Source organism: Hibiscus syriacus, unplaced genomic scaffold (genome assembly GCF_006381635.1).
Source record: "Hibiscus syriacus cultivar Baekdansim isolate YM2019G1 unplaced genomic scaffold, ASM638163v2 tig00001799_pilon, whole genome shotgun sequence".
Lineage (NCBI taxonomy): Eukaryota > Viridiplantae > Streptophyta > Magnoliopsida > Malvales > Malvaceae > Hibiscus > Hibiscus syriacus.
The window spans coordinates 62,008-81,952 of record NW_024061890.1 but is presented as its reverse complement, the minus strand read 5'-3'; the positions used below and the strand labels follow the sequence as shown (position 1 = coordinate 81,952).

Here is a 19,945-nt window from a genome sequence, read left to right as displayed (position 1 = left end):
TCAAAAGTGATTCAAGGTGTATTTAAATAAACTTAGGAGCCACTGATCAACAACAATCAAGAAGAAAAGCTAGAGAATCAAATAGAAAGCATCAAACCTCAAGTTTGAGTACTTCAAGCCAAATTTTCATTCAATATTCATTTTGCTTTCAAGAACACTTATTGTGCTCAATTGTATTCATTTTTAGTGTTCTTTATTTGTTCTAGAATTGTGCAAACATCTTACTTTGTGAGATTTTTCTGTAAGTTTGCAAATTTGTGTATTTCTCTTTGGGAGAGAGTGTTCTCAAGAATTTGGGGTATAATTCTTGAGGGAGTTGTAAGGTTACTCTTTATCGTGAAAAGAAAGAACAAATTAGTGAATTTATTGGAAAATCCTTAGTGTAGATAGCTAAGGTAGTGGACGTAGACTTTGGTTGAGAAAGTCAAACCACTCTAAATCATTGTGCAATTATTTTCTATTTTCTGCAAAAGCTTCCACCAAAAAATTTTAATTGTCAATTCACTCCATCTTGGTTATTTCTTCGATCGATTAACTCAACAATTGGTATCATAGCCTAACTCATTTGAAGGTTTAATCGCCTCTTGAGTCAATTCGGGAAGAGCTATATTGATATTCAAGTCATCAATGGCATCCACTTCAAACTTTGACCTTGGTCTTGATTCAATGTCTGTCAACAAACCTCATTTCTTCAATGGAGCTAATTATGCTTATTGGAAGAATATAATGAGATACTTCATTCAAGAAAATGATATGGGAGCATGGAATATCATAGAAGACAGATACTTCATTCCTTCCACTCATTCAAGATTGTGGAGTGAAGTAGAGACAAGAATGTTCCAGCTCAACTATAAGGCTATCCATATTATTTTTTGTGCTCTTGAACCAGTTGAATATGAAAGTGTTTCATATTGTACAACCACCAAGGAGATATAGGATAAAATATAAGTCACTCATGAAGGCACAGACGAGGTAAAAGAATCTAAAATTAGTCTTCTAACTCATAGCTATGAAAATTTCAGGATGAAATCGGATGAAGATATCAAAGCTATGACGGATAGATTTTCCACGATTGTTAATGGTCTCAAATCATATGGAGAGATCATTCCAAACGAGAAGCTTGTGATGAAGTTAGTTTACTCTCTTCCAAAAGCTTGGCAATCAAAGAAAACGACAATCATCCAGGCTAAAAACTTAAAGTCTTTAACTCTCAAAGAGTTAATTGGTTCTCTCCTCACTCATGAAATGATGCTTTAAGATAAGGTAGACTTCGAGAAGATTAACGATAAAAAGAAGGAGAATGAGAAAAAGAAGAGTGTGAGAGTTGCTCTCAAATCCACAAAAGATGAGAGTGATTCGAATAAAGATGACGATGACGAGGAAATAGAATTATTTGCCAAACGGTTCAGAAAATTAATGAAGCCCAACAGAAGGAAGAAAATTCAAATGAAATGAAGGCTTAAAAAATGAACCGAATGAGAAATACCCTATTATTTGCTACGAGTACAAAAAGTCAGGTCATGTCAAATACGATTGTACACAATTGAAGAATAAGGGTCAATCGAAGAAAAAACACAAGTTTCACGTGGCTACATGGAGCGATGATGAAGGTTCCATGAAGAGGAACAAGAAGTAGCAAACTTCTGCTTGATGGTCATCGGGGAAAGCTCTCAGGAAAAGGAGCATTGCTACAAGGCACGGGAAATAAATTCAAACTCGTGGTACCTTGATACTGGATGCTTAAGACACATGACCAGAGACAAGAGCCGGTTCATAGAGCTAAACGACAAAAATAGAGGAGATGTGACTTTTTGGTGATAATTCAAAAGGTCACATTCAAGGTATATGTACTATAGGTAATACATCTTCCATACAAATTAAAAATGTGTTATATGTGAATGGATTAAAGCATAATCTATTGAGTATTAGTCAATTATGCGATAAGGGATACAATGTAATGTTTGAAACTAATGGTTGTAAAGTCATTGACATTGCATCTAATCGGATTATGCTTGTTGGTCATAGAATAGGAAACATTTACATGGTGCATTTAAATATAATAAATATGACTAACTTGTGCCTAGTTGCTAAGGATGAACATGATAGTTGGTTATGACATAGGAGACTAGGACATACTAGCATGCGTATTTTACAAAGACTAATTCAAAGAGATTTAGTAAGAGGGTTGTCAAAGCTAAAATTTGATAATGAAAAAATATGTGATGCATGTGCTAAAGGAAAACATAGAAGAGCTTCCTTTAAGTCCATTAATGATGTATCAACTAGTAGAATATTACAATTGATCCCAATAGATCTTTTTGGGCCAATTAGGACTGTTAGCTTGGGTGGAAAACAATATTGCTTTGTATTGGTAGATGACTATTCTAGATATACTTGGGTTCTATTTTTAAGTATTAAAGATGAAGCATTAGAAAAATTCATTATGTTTTAAAAGTAATCCAAAACGAAAAAAGGTTACTCCATAACTAGTGTTAGGAGTGATCATGGTACTGAATTTGAAAATCTTGGATTTACTGGTTTTTGTAATTCTAATAGTATTAGCCATAATTTTTCATCACCTATAACCCCTCAACAAAATGGACTTGTTGAGAGGAAAAATCGAACTTTAGAAGAAATGGTTAGAACCATGCTTTGTAAAAACAATTTGCCAAAATATTTTTGGGCGGAAGCCACAAATACCGCTTGTTATGTTATTAATCAACTAATGATTATGCCAATTTTAAAGAAAACTCCATATGAACTTTTCAAAAATAAAAAGCCTAACATTAGTTATTTTTATCTTTTTGGATGTAAATGTTTTGTTGTAAACAACGGTAAAGAAAATCTTGGCAAATTTGATGCTAAAAGTGATGAAGAATTTTTCTGGGTTATTCCTTAAATTCTAAAGCTTATCGGTATTTAGTAAAAGAAATTTAGTGGTAGAAGAGTCAATACATGTTGTTTTCGATGATAATCCCCTTCCGAGGAATGATTCTTGTATGAATGATGATGTAGGCATTGTAAACGCAAATGACGTTAGACATGACGTTGGAGAATCATCATCAAAGGAAGAAATGAAAGATACGGAAACTCGTGATATTCTCGAGAATCCAACCATTGAAGAAAGGGAAGTCTCTTACCCAAGAGAATACAACTATGTCAAGGATGGTGAAATTATAGGTGATCCATCCAAAGGGGTAACAACTCGATCTTCTCTTAGAAATATATGTAATTATGTTGCATTTATTTTATGCATAGAGCCTAAGAATATCAAAGAAGTATTAGATGATGAAAAATAGATTATGGCTATGCAAAAATAATTAAATCAATTTGAGAGAAGTAAAGTATGGGCATTAGTTAAAAGGCTTAGTAATAAATCTATTGTAGGTACTAGATGGGTATTTATGAATAAGCTTGATGAAAGTGGTAATATAGTGAGAAACAAGGAAAGACTTGTTGCTCAAGGCTATACTCAAGAAGAGGGCATAGACTATGATGAAACATACGATCTCGTATCTAGGATGGAAGTAATAAGAATGTTATTGGCATTTGCATGCTTTCATGAATTTAAATTATATCAAATGGATGTTAAAAGTGCATTTTAAATGGTTTTATAAAAGAAGAAGTGTACGTGGAACAACCTCCAGGTTTTGAAGATTCAAAATTTTCAGATCATGTTTTTAAATTGACAAAAGCGCTTTATGGTTTAAAACAAGCTCCTAGAGCTTGGTAAGAAAGATTGTCAAATTTTTTAATTTAAAAAGGTTTTTCAAAATGGAATGTTGACACTACATTGTTTTTAAAGCATAAAGGTAAAGATTTATTAGTAGTTCAAATTTATGTTGATGATATAATATTTGGTTCTACTTATGATGCTCTTTTCCAAGATTTTTCTAAGTTAATGCAGAGTGAATTCGAGATGAGCATGATGGGGGAGCTCTCATTTTTCTTGGGACTCCAAATCAAGAAAATAAAAGATGGCATCTTCATCAATCAAGTAAAATACGTCAAGCATATGCTCAAGAAATTTGGATTGGAAAATGGGAAACCTCATGCCACTCCAATGAGCTCATCAACAAAGCTTGAAAAAGATGAAGGAGGTAAATGTGTGGATGTTAAATTATATAGGTCAATGATTGGCTCTTTGCTTTATCTAACCGCAAGTAGACTGGACTTTATGTTTAGTGTTTGCTTATGTGCTAGGTTTCAATCATGCCCTAAGGAATCACATTTACTAGCCGTTAAGAGAATCTTTAGATACCTTAAGGACACTCCTAGTTTAGGACTTTGGTATCCTAGACACTCTAGCTTTAGTTTGCATGCCTTCTCTGATGCGAATTATGGAGGATGCAAAATAGATAGGAAAAGCACCTCCGATACTTGTCAATTCCTAGGAAATATGTTGATTTCATGGTTTTCAAATAAACAAAATTGTGTTGCATTATCTACCACTGAAGCGGAATACATTTCAGCCGGTAGTTGTTGTGCACAAGTTTTATGGATGAAACAACAACTTTTAGATTAAGGAATTGAAGTTAGTACCATATCTATCAAGTGTGACAATACTAGTGCGATTTGTCTCACTAAAATTCTCATCCAATACTCTAGAACTAAGCACATTGAAATTAGACATCATTTCATTAAAGATCACGTCGCTAAAGAAGATGCAGTTATAGAATTTTTTGATACTTTGCACTAATTAGCGGATATTTTTACAAAACCTTTAGATAAAGAAAGATTTTGGACACTTATGAGAGAATTAGGTTTAACTGACCTATCTTCACTTAGTGTTTAAAATAATTTTAGCACTTTTTAGAAATGAAAAATGCTTATAAAAATAACACTTTTAATTGCATTCTTTGCTAATAGTTAGGAGGAGTTTATGATCTTTAGTGAAAATTAATTGTATGTTCAATTAAAATTTAAGGATAGTTTTATTTGATTGAACATTGTTAATTTTTTATCTTTGAGTTGTCTATACCCCTAGAGCTAATTAATTTAGCATTTTAAGTGTTTAAAATAGATTTTTGACATTTTTGTGCAACATGCATCGATACACTAAAGAGTGTACTGATGCATCCTTTGAATATGCATCGATACACCATGAAGGTGCATCGATGCATTCCTTGAATGTGCATCGATGCACTCTGCTATGCATCGATACACACGTCGGGTTTTAGGCTTAAATCCTTAAAATTTCTTATTTTCTCAAAACCCAAACTAAAACACCTCTTGTTGTCGTACGCCCCTCTCTTCTCCAAATCTCTCTATTGCTTCAAATCAACGATTTCAAGTCAAAATCCACTCGATTTTCAACTCCTAAACCTGCTACATTCATTATATTCGTGCAAACAACATCACATTCTCACAAAATCTGATTTTTAAGGTTATCTATCCTATTCTGATTTCTTAAACCATGTCTAATCCTAAATGCCCTAGGTCGTTATCGAGTCGTTCGAGTTAAAACCGACCTCCTATTCTACCTTCACCTCAAAATCCGAATCCAAACGAACCCAAATTAACCATTCTTAATTCTTGCTTCAACCAACATGGTTGTCGTCGAGAAGAACTATAACATTGGTTCATTAATTCTTTCCAATCATACAAAATCCGGGAAGAACGTATTCCCTCTATTCAAGCAATGGTCGATATGAACTTCAAATATCTTTCTATCCTCCATTCCTGGAAGTTTGATAAAATGCGTCAAATTCATCCCATTGTTTATCACCAATTAGTCCGCATTTTCTACTCCAATACGGCATGTGTTCAAAACGAACGTCAAACCGAAATTGTAGGAATTCGATCCTATCTCTTAGGTGAATTCATTTATATCGACTTGGACACAATAGCTAATACCTTTGGTTTAAATAACATGGGGATTTATAATAAAATAGATATTGTGGCTACACCCTATAAAGCTAATGATAGTGTAAGTACCTTAAGAACTCATCACGAGCGATTCCTTCACTTGATGATTTCTTGGTGGTTTAGACAATCCGGAGGTAGGTACTCTTCTTTTAGGGTCATAGATTTATGGTGGATACATTGTATCCAACATAACAAGAAAATAAATTTGCCACAGAGTATTTTTGGTGAGCTGGTAGATACCGTAAACATTGTCCCATCCAAAAAGGTAGAAACTTTAGTTTACGGCTGTCTCCTCAGTAACCTGTTTATCAAACTCAGGCTTAAGGTTTCAGTTGATATTCCCATCCCTCTCCAGAACCAATTAAATCTCACATTTTTAAAGAAATCGGGATGGAAGAATGAATGTGACCAATGGGTTCGAACCACTGAGAAAACACCGGGAGCTAGCTCTTTACGAGCTCCTCCGGCACCGGCACTGGACGATGATCCAGAACTTCAAGAGTTATTTCAAGATATCGATGATCACATACCCGAGGAAGAGCCGGAACAGTAAGAGAGTTCGATGGCTCCTTACTTTAGATCATTCATGGAGACATTGGATATGAGGTTTGCATTATTAGAGTCCCACTTGACTGCTATGGGGACTTAACATTTGGAGAATCACCAAGCGATTCGAGCTACACGCGAAGCAATGAATAATCGATTCAATGCTATAGACGATAGACTCGATGCACTTACATGAGATGTGGCTAATATATGGCACATCTATCTCCTTCTGATCCTCCTACGGATGCTTGAACTTCGATTGCTTTATTTTCTTGGATCGAACTTAGGACTCATTGTTAAAACATTTGAATGTTTTTAGATTGATATGTTTGGATGTTTGAATTTGTTTTGGATGTTGGATGTTTAACTTGAATACTTGGTATTGGTTGAATTTTTAGACTTATTGTTTATTAATTTTTGCATCATTTACATCATTTAGAATATGACCAATTTACCATTACACATTATCTATGAATATTTATTTATGAAACTAATAGCTAACATTTCTTTTGATTGTGATCTTAGCAGCTTAAGCTATATTTATTTAAAATCAATTGGCTAAATCTTCAAATTCTTGTTTTGAACAAAACATTTTATAGAGTATTTTTGATTTAACAAAAAGGGGGAGAATATAGTAAGGGGGAGTAATTTTTCAAAAATGATTTCAAAAATGATTTTTTAAAAGAAAATCTTAAAATTACTCAAATGTTTTGTTATATCAAAAAGGGGAGATTATTGAAAACATTTTGATCTTTCGATATAACAAATTAAGTATAAATGAATTTTAAGATTTTACAATCTTTTTCAAAATATATTCGATTAAATTAATCGAATATCAAAATATTACTCCACATTTTTCTAAGGTCAATTTCAATCCTTACTAAAGTGTAAAATTGTGTTTTAAACTTAAAATATTTTTGAAACAGTTTTTAAAAAAGTATTTTGAACCATAATCGAGCCAAAAATCAATTTTATGAAGGGATGTACCGATGCACTCCGTGATGTATCGATGCACTCCCTATTTCGAATGCATTTTGTGTACCGATGTACAGCCATGCATCGATGCACTCTTAAATTTAATGAAACATCGAAATGTATTTTATGTAGCGATGCACAGTCCATGCATCGATGCACTCCTGGCTCTTTTGAAACATCGAATGTAATTAGTGTACCGATGCACCCCTAGTGTACCAATGCACTAAGTCTTATAATGGTCGAAATATTTGAATTTTACACATAGTGTACCGATACACCCTGATGGTGCACCGATGCACACACGCTCCCAACTGTTTTATTTAATTGTTTTCACATAATAACTGCTCTATTGACTTCACCAATGATCCCCCAACGTTCAGAAGTGATTCAAGGTGTATTTAAACAAGCTTAGGAGCCATTGATCAACAACAATCAAGAAGAGAAGCTAGAGAATCAAAGAGAAAGCGTCAAACCTCAAGTTTGAGCAATTCACGCCAAATTTTCATTCAATATTCATTTTGCTTTCAAGAACACTTATTGTGCTCAATTGTATTCATTTTTTAGTGTTCTTTCTTTGTTCTAGAATTGTGCAAACATCTTACCTTGTGAGGTTTTTCTGTAAGTTTGCAAAATTGTGTATTTTTCTTTGGGAGAGAGTGTTCTCGAGAATTTGGGGTATAGTTCTTGAGGGAGTTGTAAGGTTACTCTTTGTCCTCAAAAGAAAGAAAAAATTAGTGAATTTGTTGGAAAATCCTTAGTGTGGATAGCTAAGGTAGTGGACGTAGACTTTGGTTGAGAAAGTCGAACCACTTTAAATCGCTGTGCAATTATTTTCTATTTTCTGCAAAAGCTTCTACCAAAATTTTAATTACCAATTCACCCCCTCGTGGCTATTTCGTCGATCGATTAACTCAACATATGGACATCATCTAAACCTACCATTTAATCTCAAGTAAACATTTTAAGGAATTCTTCAAAAAAAAAAAAAATTTTTCTCAATTTTGTTTCTTAAGAATAAATAATAAAAATCATAAACCTCAAATATCTATTTATAACATCAATTTCAACAGTTATAAATGACTATATTTTTCAAAAATTCCATGAAACTCGTCACGTCGAGGTGACGAGTTTCAATATGCTCGTTGGAATCTGACTATTGTTATTTCTTATTGCCCAACGGCTACAAATGACTAGTTTTTTAAATTACAGGGTAACTCGTCACCTTGGATTTTTAATTATTTTTAAATTTTAAATTATTTATTGATTTTAAAATATATAATCTATAAAATATGTCACGTTGATATGACGAGTCTCTTAAAATATATAATATTGTCTCATATGAGGCCCACTGACCTAGGATTATTAAAATATTTCTTAGATAAATTCGTCAAGGCGATGTGATCAGTTTGTCTTTCATTGTAACAATTGTCATCTATTGCAAAATAAATTCATAAGTAACCTATTGGACGAATTAATTTCTCTGTTTGGCCTAATGAAAAAAAAACAAAGAAACACACATAGTAAAAATATCATACTACATGGAAAGAATAAAAAGATATTTTTTCTAATAAATGACTTCTTATAGGTACATTGTAATATTGGTGGTGAGAAAATATAATTTATAAATAAGTTTAATATTATTATAATTCTTATTTATTATTTCATATTTTTATATTATTATGTTTGAATGATTTATATGTTCCAACATGTTATTCCTTTGTCATTTTACTAAATTAATTAAAATATATTAATATAGATCAATCCAACATGTCAATGGAATTTTCTGGTTACTGTAGTCTGATTTCAGTAAAAAAATTTAAATAAATTATAATTAATATATGTATGTCCTAATTATTTTTTCATTATCTTTTACAATATGAATTACATTTTTTATAAATTTAATATTTTTAGTTAATTTTAAATTTATATATATATATTTAAAAATAATATAATTAATTTCAATTCTAATTTAAGATAAAATGTATCTATTCTAATCATGTATCAAATTAATTAGCTTGATGGAGAGATTTCAACTTCAATGGTGGGTTTTTGGAGCAGGTTTGAATCACATTGTCGCCAAAAAAATATTATTATTTTTTATTTTGGAGACTTATTTAGAATAAATCAGAGTTTAGGGTATTTATACAAATAGTCCAAAAAATAAAGAATGAATTTTAAAAATCCAATTTTAAAATTAAATAATGTTTATCTCAATTTTTAACAGCTGATTGATGGAAAAATATAGATGGTAAAATTTTCTAAAAGGTTGTGAATAATAAATAATTTTTAAAGGTTGTAGATAAATATAAAATCTTAATATAAAGTGATGGTCTGATGGATGACGGTGAATTTTCTATTGAATTGGTATTTTTAATTGAAAATTTTATTTAAAATTTTATTTAAAATTTTATTTTATATATAATTATTAAAATTTAAAATAAAAATTAACTTTATTTTTTACTTTTTTATACAAATTGTTTTTTTTCAGAAAAAAACTATTAATAAATGTCAATTAAAAGACATTAAATTTCGTAAGATTTTTCTTTATGGGAGATTATGTTGACACAATTACGGTAGAAAAATACTTTTCTCTCCAATTTAAATGCGTAGTCAAGAAGATGACACCATATTTACAATAGGGAATTTATATACATTTTCTAGATGGAAGCAACAAATAACATTTGATGCATAATTCTTGTTTATAAATTTAGAAGGAATATAATGTAATATATGTCGGAAGATTCTCAATCAATTAATAATAATGTTCATATCTCTGACATATGCGATATTCGAATCTGAAACTTTAAGAAATGACAATGAATCTCTTAATCGCTAAAATCATTTGATTTGATATGATTTTAATGTTAAATTTATATCTAACTTCAAATTAGTTATTAGGCCAAGTACGTAGCACCAATTAAGTTAATATTTATATGAACTATGGAGTACTTTTTATATTAAATATAATCATTAATATTTAATTTGATATATAGTTTTAGTGTTCGATTTAATATTGATTTTTTTGTTTTATCTAAGTACTTAAATTTAATTTCTGTTGCACAACTTAATACTTGAAACAATAAATATTTGATACATCTACTCCAATAAATAATTAAAAATAATTTTTATTTTAATTAAATATAATCATTAATATTTAATTTAATATATAGTTTTAGTGTTCAATTTAATATTGATTTTTTTGTTTTATCTAAGTACTTAAATTTAATTTCTGTTGCAACACTTAATACTTGAAACAATAAATATTTTATACATCTACTCCAATGAATAATTAAAAATAATTTTTATTTTAATTAAAATAGTATTTAATACGTGAATTGAGAAAAACGAAACAAATCGAAGAATTAAATTAAAGTGAGTACGAAATGATGTATTTTACTCTTTTCAAAATCGGTAAAATACACGCTCTTTATTTAATTATATTCTCTCATATTTTATTTATTTCATTTTTAATATATTCACTTAATTTTTATATTATTTTTGTTTTGATTGTTATAAATTATTTCATTATTATTATCATATGGCGTGATTTTTTATTATTTAATATAAAAATAGATCTAAACATAAAATAAAAACATAAAGTGGTCGAAAGTTATTGTCGGTAGTTCTCAACCGCTGTAGATGGTGTCGTTCGATCTTAAATTTCGTGAGTCGGCCCGCCTCGATCCATTGAGTTTGAATCTGGTGGTTGTTTCACCGGAAAATGTCCAAAAATATGTTAATCTCGAGTGAAACATTTCGACTTCCTCACTTTTGATCTCCAATTCGTGGACTTTAGAGAAAGTTTTGATAAAATAGTGGTCGGATTCAGACTCAAAGTATTGAAGCAAAGCAACCAATGAAGTTTAGGACCGAAAGACCACAATCTATGGTTGTCGACGGTAACATTCGATCACCTTCTGTTTTGATTTTATATTTTAAATTATTTTTATATTAAATAATAATAAAAAATGTCACATCATATAAAAATAATAATAAAATAATGGCAAAAGGGTAACTTTTGCTAGTAGACCCAAATTATCTCTTTCGCCCCTATCGTATTTTCACATCAATTTAGCCATCGAAGTTGCTCAATTACATCATTCTATATCATATCTCTAACTTAAAACCCTAAATTATAAATACTAAACCCTAAACCCTAACTTAGGCTTTATAATTTAGAGTTTCAAGTTAGGGGAAAGACATAGAATGATGCAATTAAACAACTTTAATGGTTAAATTGATGCGAAAATACGATAGGGGCAAAATGATAAATTGAGTCTAGTACAGGGGAAAATATGACTCTTAAGCCTAAAATAATTGATAGTGATCAAAACAGGAACAATCCCAAGATTTAGTGAGAAAATTGAAAAATTGAAAGTACAATAAATAAAATAAGAGAGAGAATAAAATTAAACGTAGAATAGTGTAATTTACCCTTAAAAATAGTATGATAATTTCATTAGCTAATGAATGTAGACACCGTTTAGATGGCGACATCATTTCTCAAACACCGTTTAAATAAATAGATGGTGTGTTAAGTACGATTTATATTCTCTCCTATATATAAAGTAATTCCCTTATTCGTATACTGTATACATTTCCAGATTACTACAGTCTATATCTAATCTCAATCTTTCATGGCTAAAGAAGAAGAATTCCAAGAGTCTGAGGTTATATTTTCCGACCTCGGCAGTCATTATGACGAGAAGGCTGATGATTGGTACTGCATGTCATCTAAAAATGAACACCTTTCATTTAACTACTACAAGAAGTCCGAGAAGAAAATGGCCGCCAGTTCGCTTCCCGTTAATACTTCGCGTCGTCGACATCGTAATACTGATTTTTATTACGACAGTGAAGCTGATGATTTGGAGGAAGAAGACGAGAGAGGGGAACTTGTGCCGCCGCATGTGATAGTGGAGAGGAGAATTGATGGGGAGATGGCGTTTTCGGTCTGTACCGGCAATGGAAGGACCCTTAAAGGAAGGGATTTGAGTCGAGTTCGAGATTTAATTCTTAGATTGACTGGGTTTTTGGAATCGTAACATCATTTATGCTGGTAGTTACCCGTCTTAGGCCCGTTATTGACCGTGACAGTAACTATTGATCAGAATACTATTACAATAGTTATGTACTTCATAAATAAGGGCCAGTTCCACAACATCATACATATATAGGAAGTATTGGCGGGAAAAAACGTGATACCATAATCACACATTAAAAAAATTACCTCTGCCATATGGTGAATACAAATATTTCATGCTGTTGGTATTATTTTAAGTATAAACATCTTTGATGTAAGGATAGTAGATTATAAATCATTTAAATATTATAATACATATTTTTAATATGTTTACATATTATGTTAAAATATACTTATAAAATAATAATAACTAATTATTTTGAGACTGTAAAGAATTTGTATAAATTTCAACCAAATAAAGCTTCGAATTGTTTCTCTAATTAAGCTGATATATATCTGGAAACACAAATTTTATGAGAGATTTTATATTAAGGGCCAGTTTAATATTAGGGCTAATTTGGTATAGCTTTAGAAAAGTGTTTTAAAAACGAACTTTTGAAATCGTTGTACAAAAGTACAGTTTAAAATTTAATTGTTTGAGATTGTTGTTAAAAAAATGAGTTTGGAAATATAAAATATCCATTATGGACATATGTTGTAAATTAAAAATATAGTATTTAAATTATGTTTACACTTATATATGAATCATATCAATATAAACTTTAATAAATTCAAAAAAAATATTATTATATATGAATTATATCAATTAAAATATAATAAAATATAAAAATACAAATATAACATATAATTATAATAAAATATATTTTATATAACTCACTATTAATATTTTAATATATAAATCATGAATTTTATTTATTTTTAAATAATTAAAATAAATTATTAAAAGTAATAAATTATTTTAAGGATGTTAGTATTAAATTATTAAAATAAAATGTAAATACATAATTGAGTGAAACTCATGCATTAGTAAAGGTAAAATTATCATTTGCTTCCAAACACAAAGTTGAAAATGAAAATGGTAGAAATCCTAGCTTTTACGTTTGGTTTGAAACTGTTAGCTTTATCGAACAACCGAAAATAACCAAGAGTGGGTGAATTAACCTTTTAAAATCTTAGTGGTGGAAGCAACTTAAAAATAAAATTTGCACAAAGAATTTAAAGTGGTTCAATTTTCTAAATCAAAGTCTACATCCACTAAGGATTTCTCAAATCCACTAGATTTGTTAACCTTTGAGGATAAGGTGTAACCTTACAACAATACAAGGTTTATACCCTAAAACCTTACTTACACTCTCTCCACAAGTGGAATTACAAATTTAGAAAACAAAAGAAAACCTCACAAGACAAATGTGTTTGCAACGAATTAAGCACACACCCAAATCACACTTGAGCGAGAATGAACAAAGAAGCTCACAAGTGAGTTACGAAGAAAAATGAAAATTTAGTTCTAAAATGCTTTTGATGTTGGTTTGATTATGTAGTTTTGTTTCTTGTTGTTCTCCATTTGAATCTTGGTCCATTTTGTCTTCATTTTAAAAATCATGTTATATCAAAATCAATTGTTGGTTTAACAATATCCCCTTTTTGCATATATAACAAAACCATTGCTTTAGATTTAAAAATGATTTGTCAAAATAGTTTTGTGAAAAATAAAATCTCCCCTTAGTAAAATAGTTTTTGGCTAGCAAATTTTACAATCACACATATTTCTCCCCTTTGTTATAACAAAATCAAATTAAGTTTCAAAAGAGAAAATATGTTAGTGTAATAGGGAACTCAAATATTAAACAATATATAAGATCAAATCATGTTTAACATAAAATATTTAAGTTCATAAGCATAAAATTAACATCAATAGTAGTTTAAACAAAAGTACCAAACATAAATAAACATAAAGTATCAAAAAATATCCATAAAGTGCATGAAACTAGTCATAATGCAAATGTTCTAAAAGCAACATAAGAAAACCTAATCTTCCGAAGGTGGTGGCGAATGAGAGAAAGACATCAAGTGATGACGAATTGAGCGAACGTCATTCTCCAGAGATTCCAAGCGACGACCAATACTAGTCATGTGAGCACTCAAGTTCCCAATGCTTTAAAGAATGCCTTCATACATAGTCTTCATCGAAATCTCTTCTTGAGATGGTGACATCAGAGGCTCTTTCATTTCATTTCCTTCTTCCTCATTGTTGTCCAAGAGTTGTCTTTGAAAAGGACCTCATTCACTTGTATTTCCATCGAAATCCTAATTGGTCTTGTGGGTCAATTTGAGATCGAAGACACTAACAAGAGGAATTGAAGAGTCATAGGCGGTAGACACTCTAAGTTTTTCTCTAAAAATGTAATTAATGATACAATCGTAGGGAAACGTTTTGGTGTAATTTTTCATTTTTGATACAATGTAGACAAGATCTAAGAATATGATCATGGAAAAATTTGGACGGATGAATTTCGTGATAAGATAAAACATCAATAATCGCAAGTGCGCATATTGGTAGCTTTACCACCGGAAGGGCAAAAAACCACATAATAAGGAGCAAAAGAAGACGATTGGGAAACTCAATAGAGGTATGCTATAATTTTGAAATCTTGCCATAGAAATATAAGTACTATCCTTAAAAGGACAATCATCATTGTTTATATTTGAAAATGAGGTAATGGAAGCGAGACTAAGAGTAAATGTCTTTCCCATAAGACATGAAAATATTCCAATAACATTGTTAACATTATCTTCCTCATGAACTATGACAACGTTTGAAAAGAAAGAACATACAAGGTTTGGATTGACCTTAAGAGGAATGCTAAAAAAGTCCAACCATCCCCACGAGACAAAGGTTTCAAAAAACATTGAATCGGTAAACCTAAGACATAACAAAGTCCATATCGATGGTACGTTTGGTTCGAAGGGATTTTGTTTTGAAAAACGATTGAAGAGTTAAAGGGCATTAGGATCCTAAAGCAACCATTTTCAAAACTAGTGAAATTTAAAGATTGACCTTGAAGAGTAGTGCCACTAGTCCTAAGGTGTTTTAGATTTGTTCTAGGAGGTATTTTGGACAAAAATAGTGGATATTAATGATAGAAAATTCTTTTGGAAATCTTATCGAACACTTGGTGGACAAACCTAAAACAAGGGTTCTAAGAAAAAAATTGGTGAATGGGTTAACCTCCTACAATAAAAACACATATAATACAACCTAATAAACTAATCAATTTCATTAATTTTGTTAAAAAATTGCATAAAATTTAAAAATTTTAAAACCTATTTAAACCATTTTTGAAATTTTGTGTGTGATAATCATGATGTTTTGACAATAAGAAAGTGTTCAAATGAAATATAAAATATTTTAGAAAGTAAACTATCTTAAAAACATGATTAGCACAAAATATTGAGCATAAATTTCAAAAATAAAAAAATGGGTTTAAATGAGATTACCTCAAATTTTTAAAGAAAAATAATGATGATGTTAATGCAAATCCACTATAAATGTGTAAATGATAAATGAGTGAAGTATCCGACACAAATTTGTAGTCAAATTGAGTGAAAATGAGGGATTTTTTAGAGAGCATTTCAGTTAGGGTTTGTAAGGATTGATAAAAATGATGATTTTGGGGAGAAACATCCCTTTTTAACGTGTACAAGAGCCCGGTCTCGAGACCCACCTATGGGTATAGATGCTGAAACAAGGTATCGATACCGAAAAAGACTACTCAAAAATCAGTTTTGATACCAATATAGCGGTCTCGATACCAAATGCTTGTAAATGTCAATTTTAACATTTTTTAACCCTCAAAGACTACCGAAATAAGCACCTAATTATTTTAAGACTACAGAAAGCACTAGTAACTTGTTAAGGCACTAGAAATAATGATTTGATACTAAATTGAAATGTTTTTCTAGGTACTTTACTAAAGTGTATATTATGAACTTTTTAAGAATTAGTTAGTTAGAACAAACAAGGTTCAAAACATATCTTAAAAAAAAATTTAAGGGAAATGATATGAAATTAAACATACAAGGCCACAAAGATACAATTTATGCAATCTTAACTCCCTTCATTAATTGTAATATGACACTAGGTGGGGACATAAAATCAAGCACAAAAACATATATGATCACATAGGAACATAAAATTGCATGAAATTAGAACATTTTACCACTTGAAATAAGATTAATTTGTTAAGTCTTCCTTTCTTCAAGTATCATTCCTTATTGTGTTTTAGAGCTCCAAAATAGCTTGACTTCATTCGCAATAGCTCCAACACACATACAATAGACAATTATACAACTTTTGGTACCCAAATCTTTTTGGTTTCATTGATGTTAGTTTCAAACAATTTAGTCCCTTTGGGTATCCATAGAGATCGGATATCCGTATTTTTTGTAGCAATGAGTCCTTTAGGGACCAATATACTCCTAATCATTTTTCCTTTATAAAATTTAGGGAAATAAACATACCTATTGAAAAAGCTATTTTTGACAAAAATTTGATTTAGAGCAATCTCCTCTTTCAAATTTATTTTTAATAATTTTATCAAAATTAACTTTTTCTTACTCAATATCATCAATTTTCCTTTGATGATCCTCATGAACTTTGGAAAGAAAATTCTACAAGTCTAAATTCTTTTTCTAAAAAATATTAAACTTTTCTTGTAATTCATTGACTTTTCTTTCAAGTTCACTATTAGTCTTAGAAAGTGAATCATTTTCAATTTTGAATGAACCTTTTTGTGTTTTGAAATCATGACTTCACATTATAACACTAATTCATCATAGGCATCTTGCAACTCATCAAATGTATATGAATTTGAATTCGATGAGTTAGATGATACATTTGAATCTTCTTGGATGGCCATGAGACAAAATACTTCATCATTTTCATCATCGACTAGCCACAAAAGCCTTATTCTTTGGTTTGCTTGATCATTTCTTCTTTAAGTGAGAATAATCATACTTAATGTGTCCCGGTTTTCGGTAATGGTAACATATAGTAGGTTCATTCTCCTTCTTCAATTCATGTTTATGAGTTGCTTGAATCACTTGAAAAGCTTGAACATCTCTTCATCTTCTTCATCTACCTCTTCACTTGAATTTTCTTTATCTTTATTGGTGGACTTAAGAACGATTTCAAACATCATTTTTCTTCTTATTCTTTCCCTTTTCTTCTTCTTTCCTTTGAATTCTCATCTAATGAGTGTGCAATGATCCTATAAGTTTATCAAGAGTAAGAACTTCAAGATCTTTGGCTTCTAAAATAGCCATCATTTTAGATTCTCATGACATAGACAATTTATTAATGAACTTTCTCATAATTTCTTCATTTGAGTAGAATTTCTTAAAACCCTTTGGTTCATTGATAATGGCAATGAATCGATCAAGCATGGCTTTAATGTCTTCATCAGTCTTCATTTTGAAATTATCATAATTGAGAGTGAGAATATCAATATTTAATTTATTCACTTGAGTTTTTCCTTCATGAGTGATTTAAATCTTGTCCCAAATTTCTTTGGCATTGAAGCATGATGACACTCTATTATACTCATCGGGGCCAAGTGCATAAAATAGAATGTGCATGGCGTTGAGTGGAGCTAACTTCTTATCTTCATTGGTCTATTCCTACTTGTTTCTTGGAGGAGTAGGTGAACCATCAATAATGACACCCTGTTGGGATTTTCAGAAGCTCGATTCGACAATCGGAACGGTTTACAAAGAGGGGTTAGAACGGTTTTTGAGTTTAGGGAGTAAGGAGATTAAAAGATAGAAAATTGCACAGCGATTTAGAGTGGTTCGACTTTCTAAACCAAAGTCTACGTCCACTACCTTAGCTCTTCACCAAGGATTTTCTAACATATTCAATAATTTGTTCTTTCTTTTGAGGACAAAGAGTAACCTTACGAACTCTCTAGTTTTTCTGAGCTAAATTAGAACCTTTCCCTAGCTTTTACACGGGATAAGCTAGAACCTTTCCCCTTTACAAAAGGATAAAATAAGTAAACAAGAAAACCTCTCTAAGGTAGGTGTTTACAAGATTGAGCTCACAAGAACAAAATATTTACAAGAGAAAGATGAAATAAGAATGAAAAACTATTCTCTTGTGTTTGATTGCTTGAATGGTTTTTCTCTTTTTTCTTCAAGTGTCCTTAGCTTGTATTTATAGCTTGGAATGTGTTTGATGTTGTATATAGCCGTTGGGGATGTTTTGGAGCCGTTTGGGGATGATTTTTCTACTCAAAAAGGCTGCCCATAACATAGTGCATCGGTGCACTATCATGGTGCATCGATACCCCTTCATTAAATTCAAATAAACTAGCCGTTACTAGCCATTGCAGCCTTTGTGCATGGATGCACAACAGGATGCATCGATGCACAGCCTTGATGCATCGATGCACAGAAGGATGCATTGATGCACTAATTGCATTCGGTGTTTGAGTGCATGGATGCACTGCATGGTGCATGTATGCACTAGTGCAGGTGCATGGATGCACTGCAGGGATGCATAGATGCACTGCAGGGGTGCATGGATGCACTTTGACACCCTTTAGCATTTTGGCTCAAATCCGAATTTAATGGACTTTGAATTATTTTTGAAACCTTTTAAAACTTTGAATAAATTCAATTAAGTCCAAAAACATTTTGTAAATTCAATTCAAGTCCAAAAACCATTTTGCCTTAAATTGTTATATCAAAACATAGTTTAACAATCTCCCCCTTTTTGATATAACAAAACATTTGAAAAATTATTTTTGGCAAAACTCCCCCTTAATAAATTGTTTAATGAAAAAGATTTCAATTGTTAACAATTGTTGGAAAATATATGAAAATGTTAAGCTCTCCCTTTTTCATTTAGAAATTGAATTTTTCAAACCAAACTTCTCCCCCTTTTTGTTATATAAAAAACAATTCGATCTTTGAAGTTCAAAATAACTTTGGAGAGTAAGTGATAAATTTGACATTTAAAAATCATTTGAAAAATCAAAGTTTCCCCTCAATAAATGCATTCCAATCAAAATTTAGCTTTAAGGACTTGACACTTAAAAAGAAATTGAATTTCTACAAAGAATAACAAATGTGTTAGTAGCACATGAAATTCAATATATCCAAGACTAAAATACTTTATGCAATACCAATTGTTGAAATTTGATATCAATACCATTTGTTAAAATTAAGTGCATATGCATAAAGTTTTCCAAAAATGTTATGCCTTTTGAAAATTTTGATATCAGTTGTTAGAGAGATATCATTTTCATTTAAACCACATGCATAAACATTCAAATTTAGGTAAAAAATTTAAAATTTGTAAAATCAAAGTTTTTAAAAAAAATTGATATCAATTATTAGAGAGATATCATTTGCATTAAAACCAATTTTGACCAAAATTTTATTATGATGAACTAAAATTTTTGAAAAATTATTAAAACTTTAAAATTGTTCATCATACCAATTGTTTTCAACATACATGAGATTAAAACAAAACATAATCATTTAATATCACAACTCATGCATGCTTAA

At 30.5% G+C, this 19,945-nt stretch overlaps 1 protein-coding gene across 1 annotated transcript; it reads left to right on the top strand.

Annotated features, from left to right (window-relative positions):
• The first annotated feature begins 12,026 nt into the window (after positions 1-12,026).
• On the top strand, positions 12,027-12,434 carry LOC120133879. Its single transcript, XM_039150376.1, has one exon. It carries the CDS (start codon positions 12,027-12,029, stop codon positions 12,432-12,434), a length of 408 nt encoding a protein of 135 aa, XP_039006307.1.
• The last annotated feature ends 7,511 nt before the right edge of the window (positions 12,435-19,945 follow it).

What these genes read in the sequence shown, in the direction of transcription:
- LOC120133879 (XM_039150376.1), top strand. Translation starts at nt 12,027, where the DNA reads ATGGCTAAAGAAGAAGAATTCCAAGAGTCTGAGGTTATATTTTCCGAC.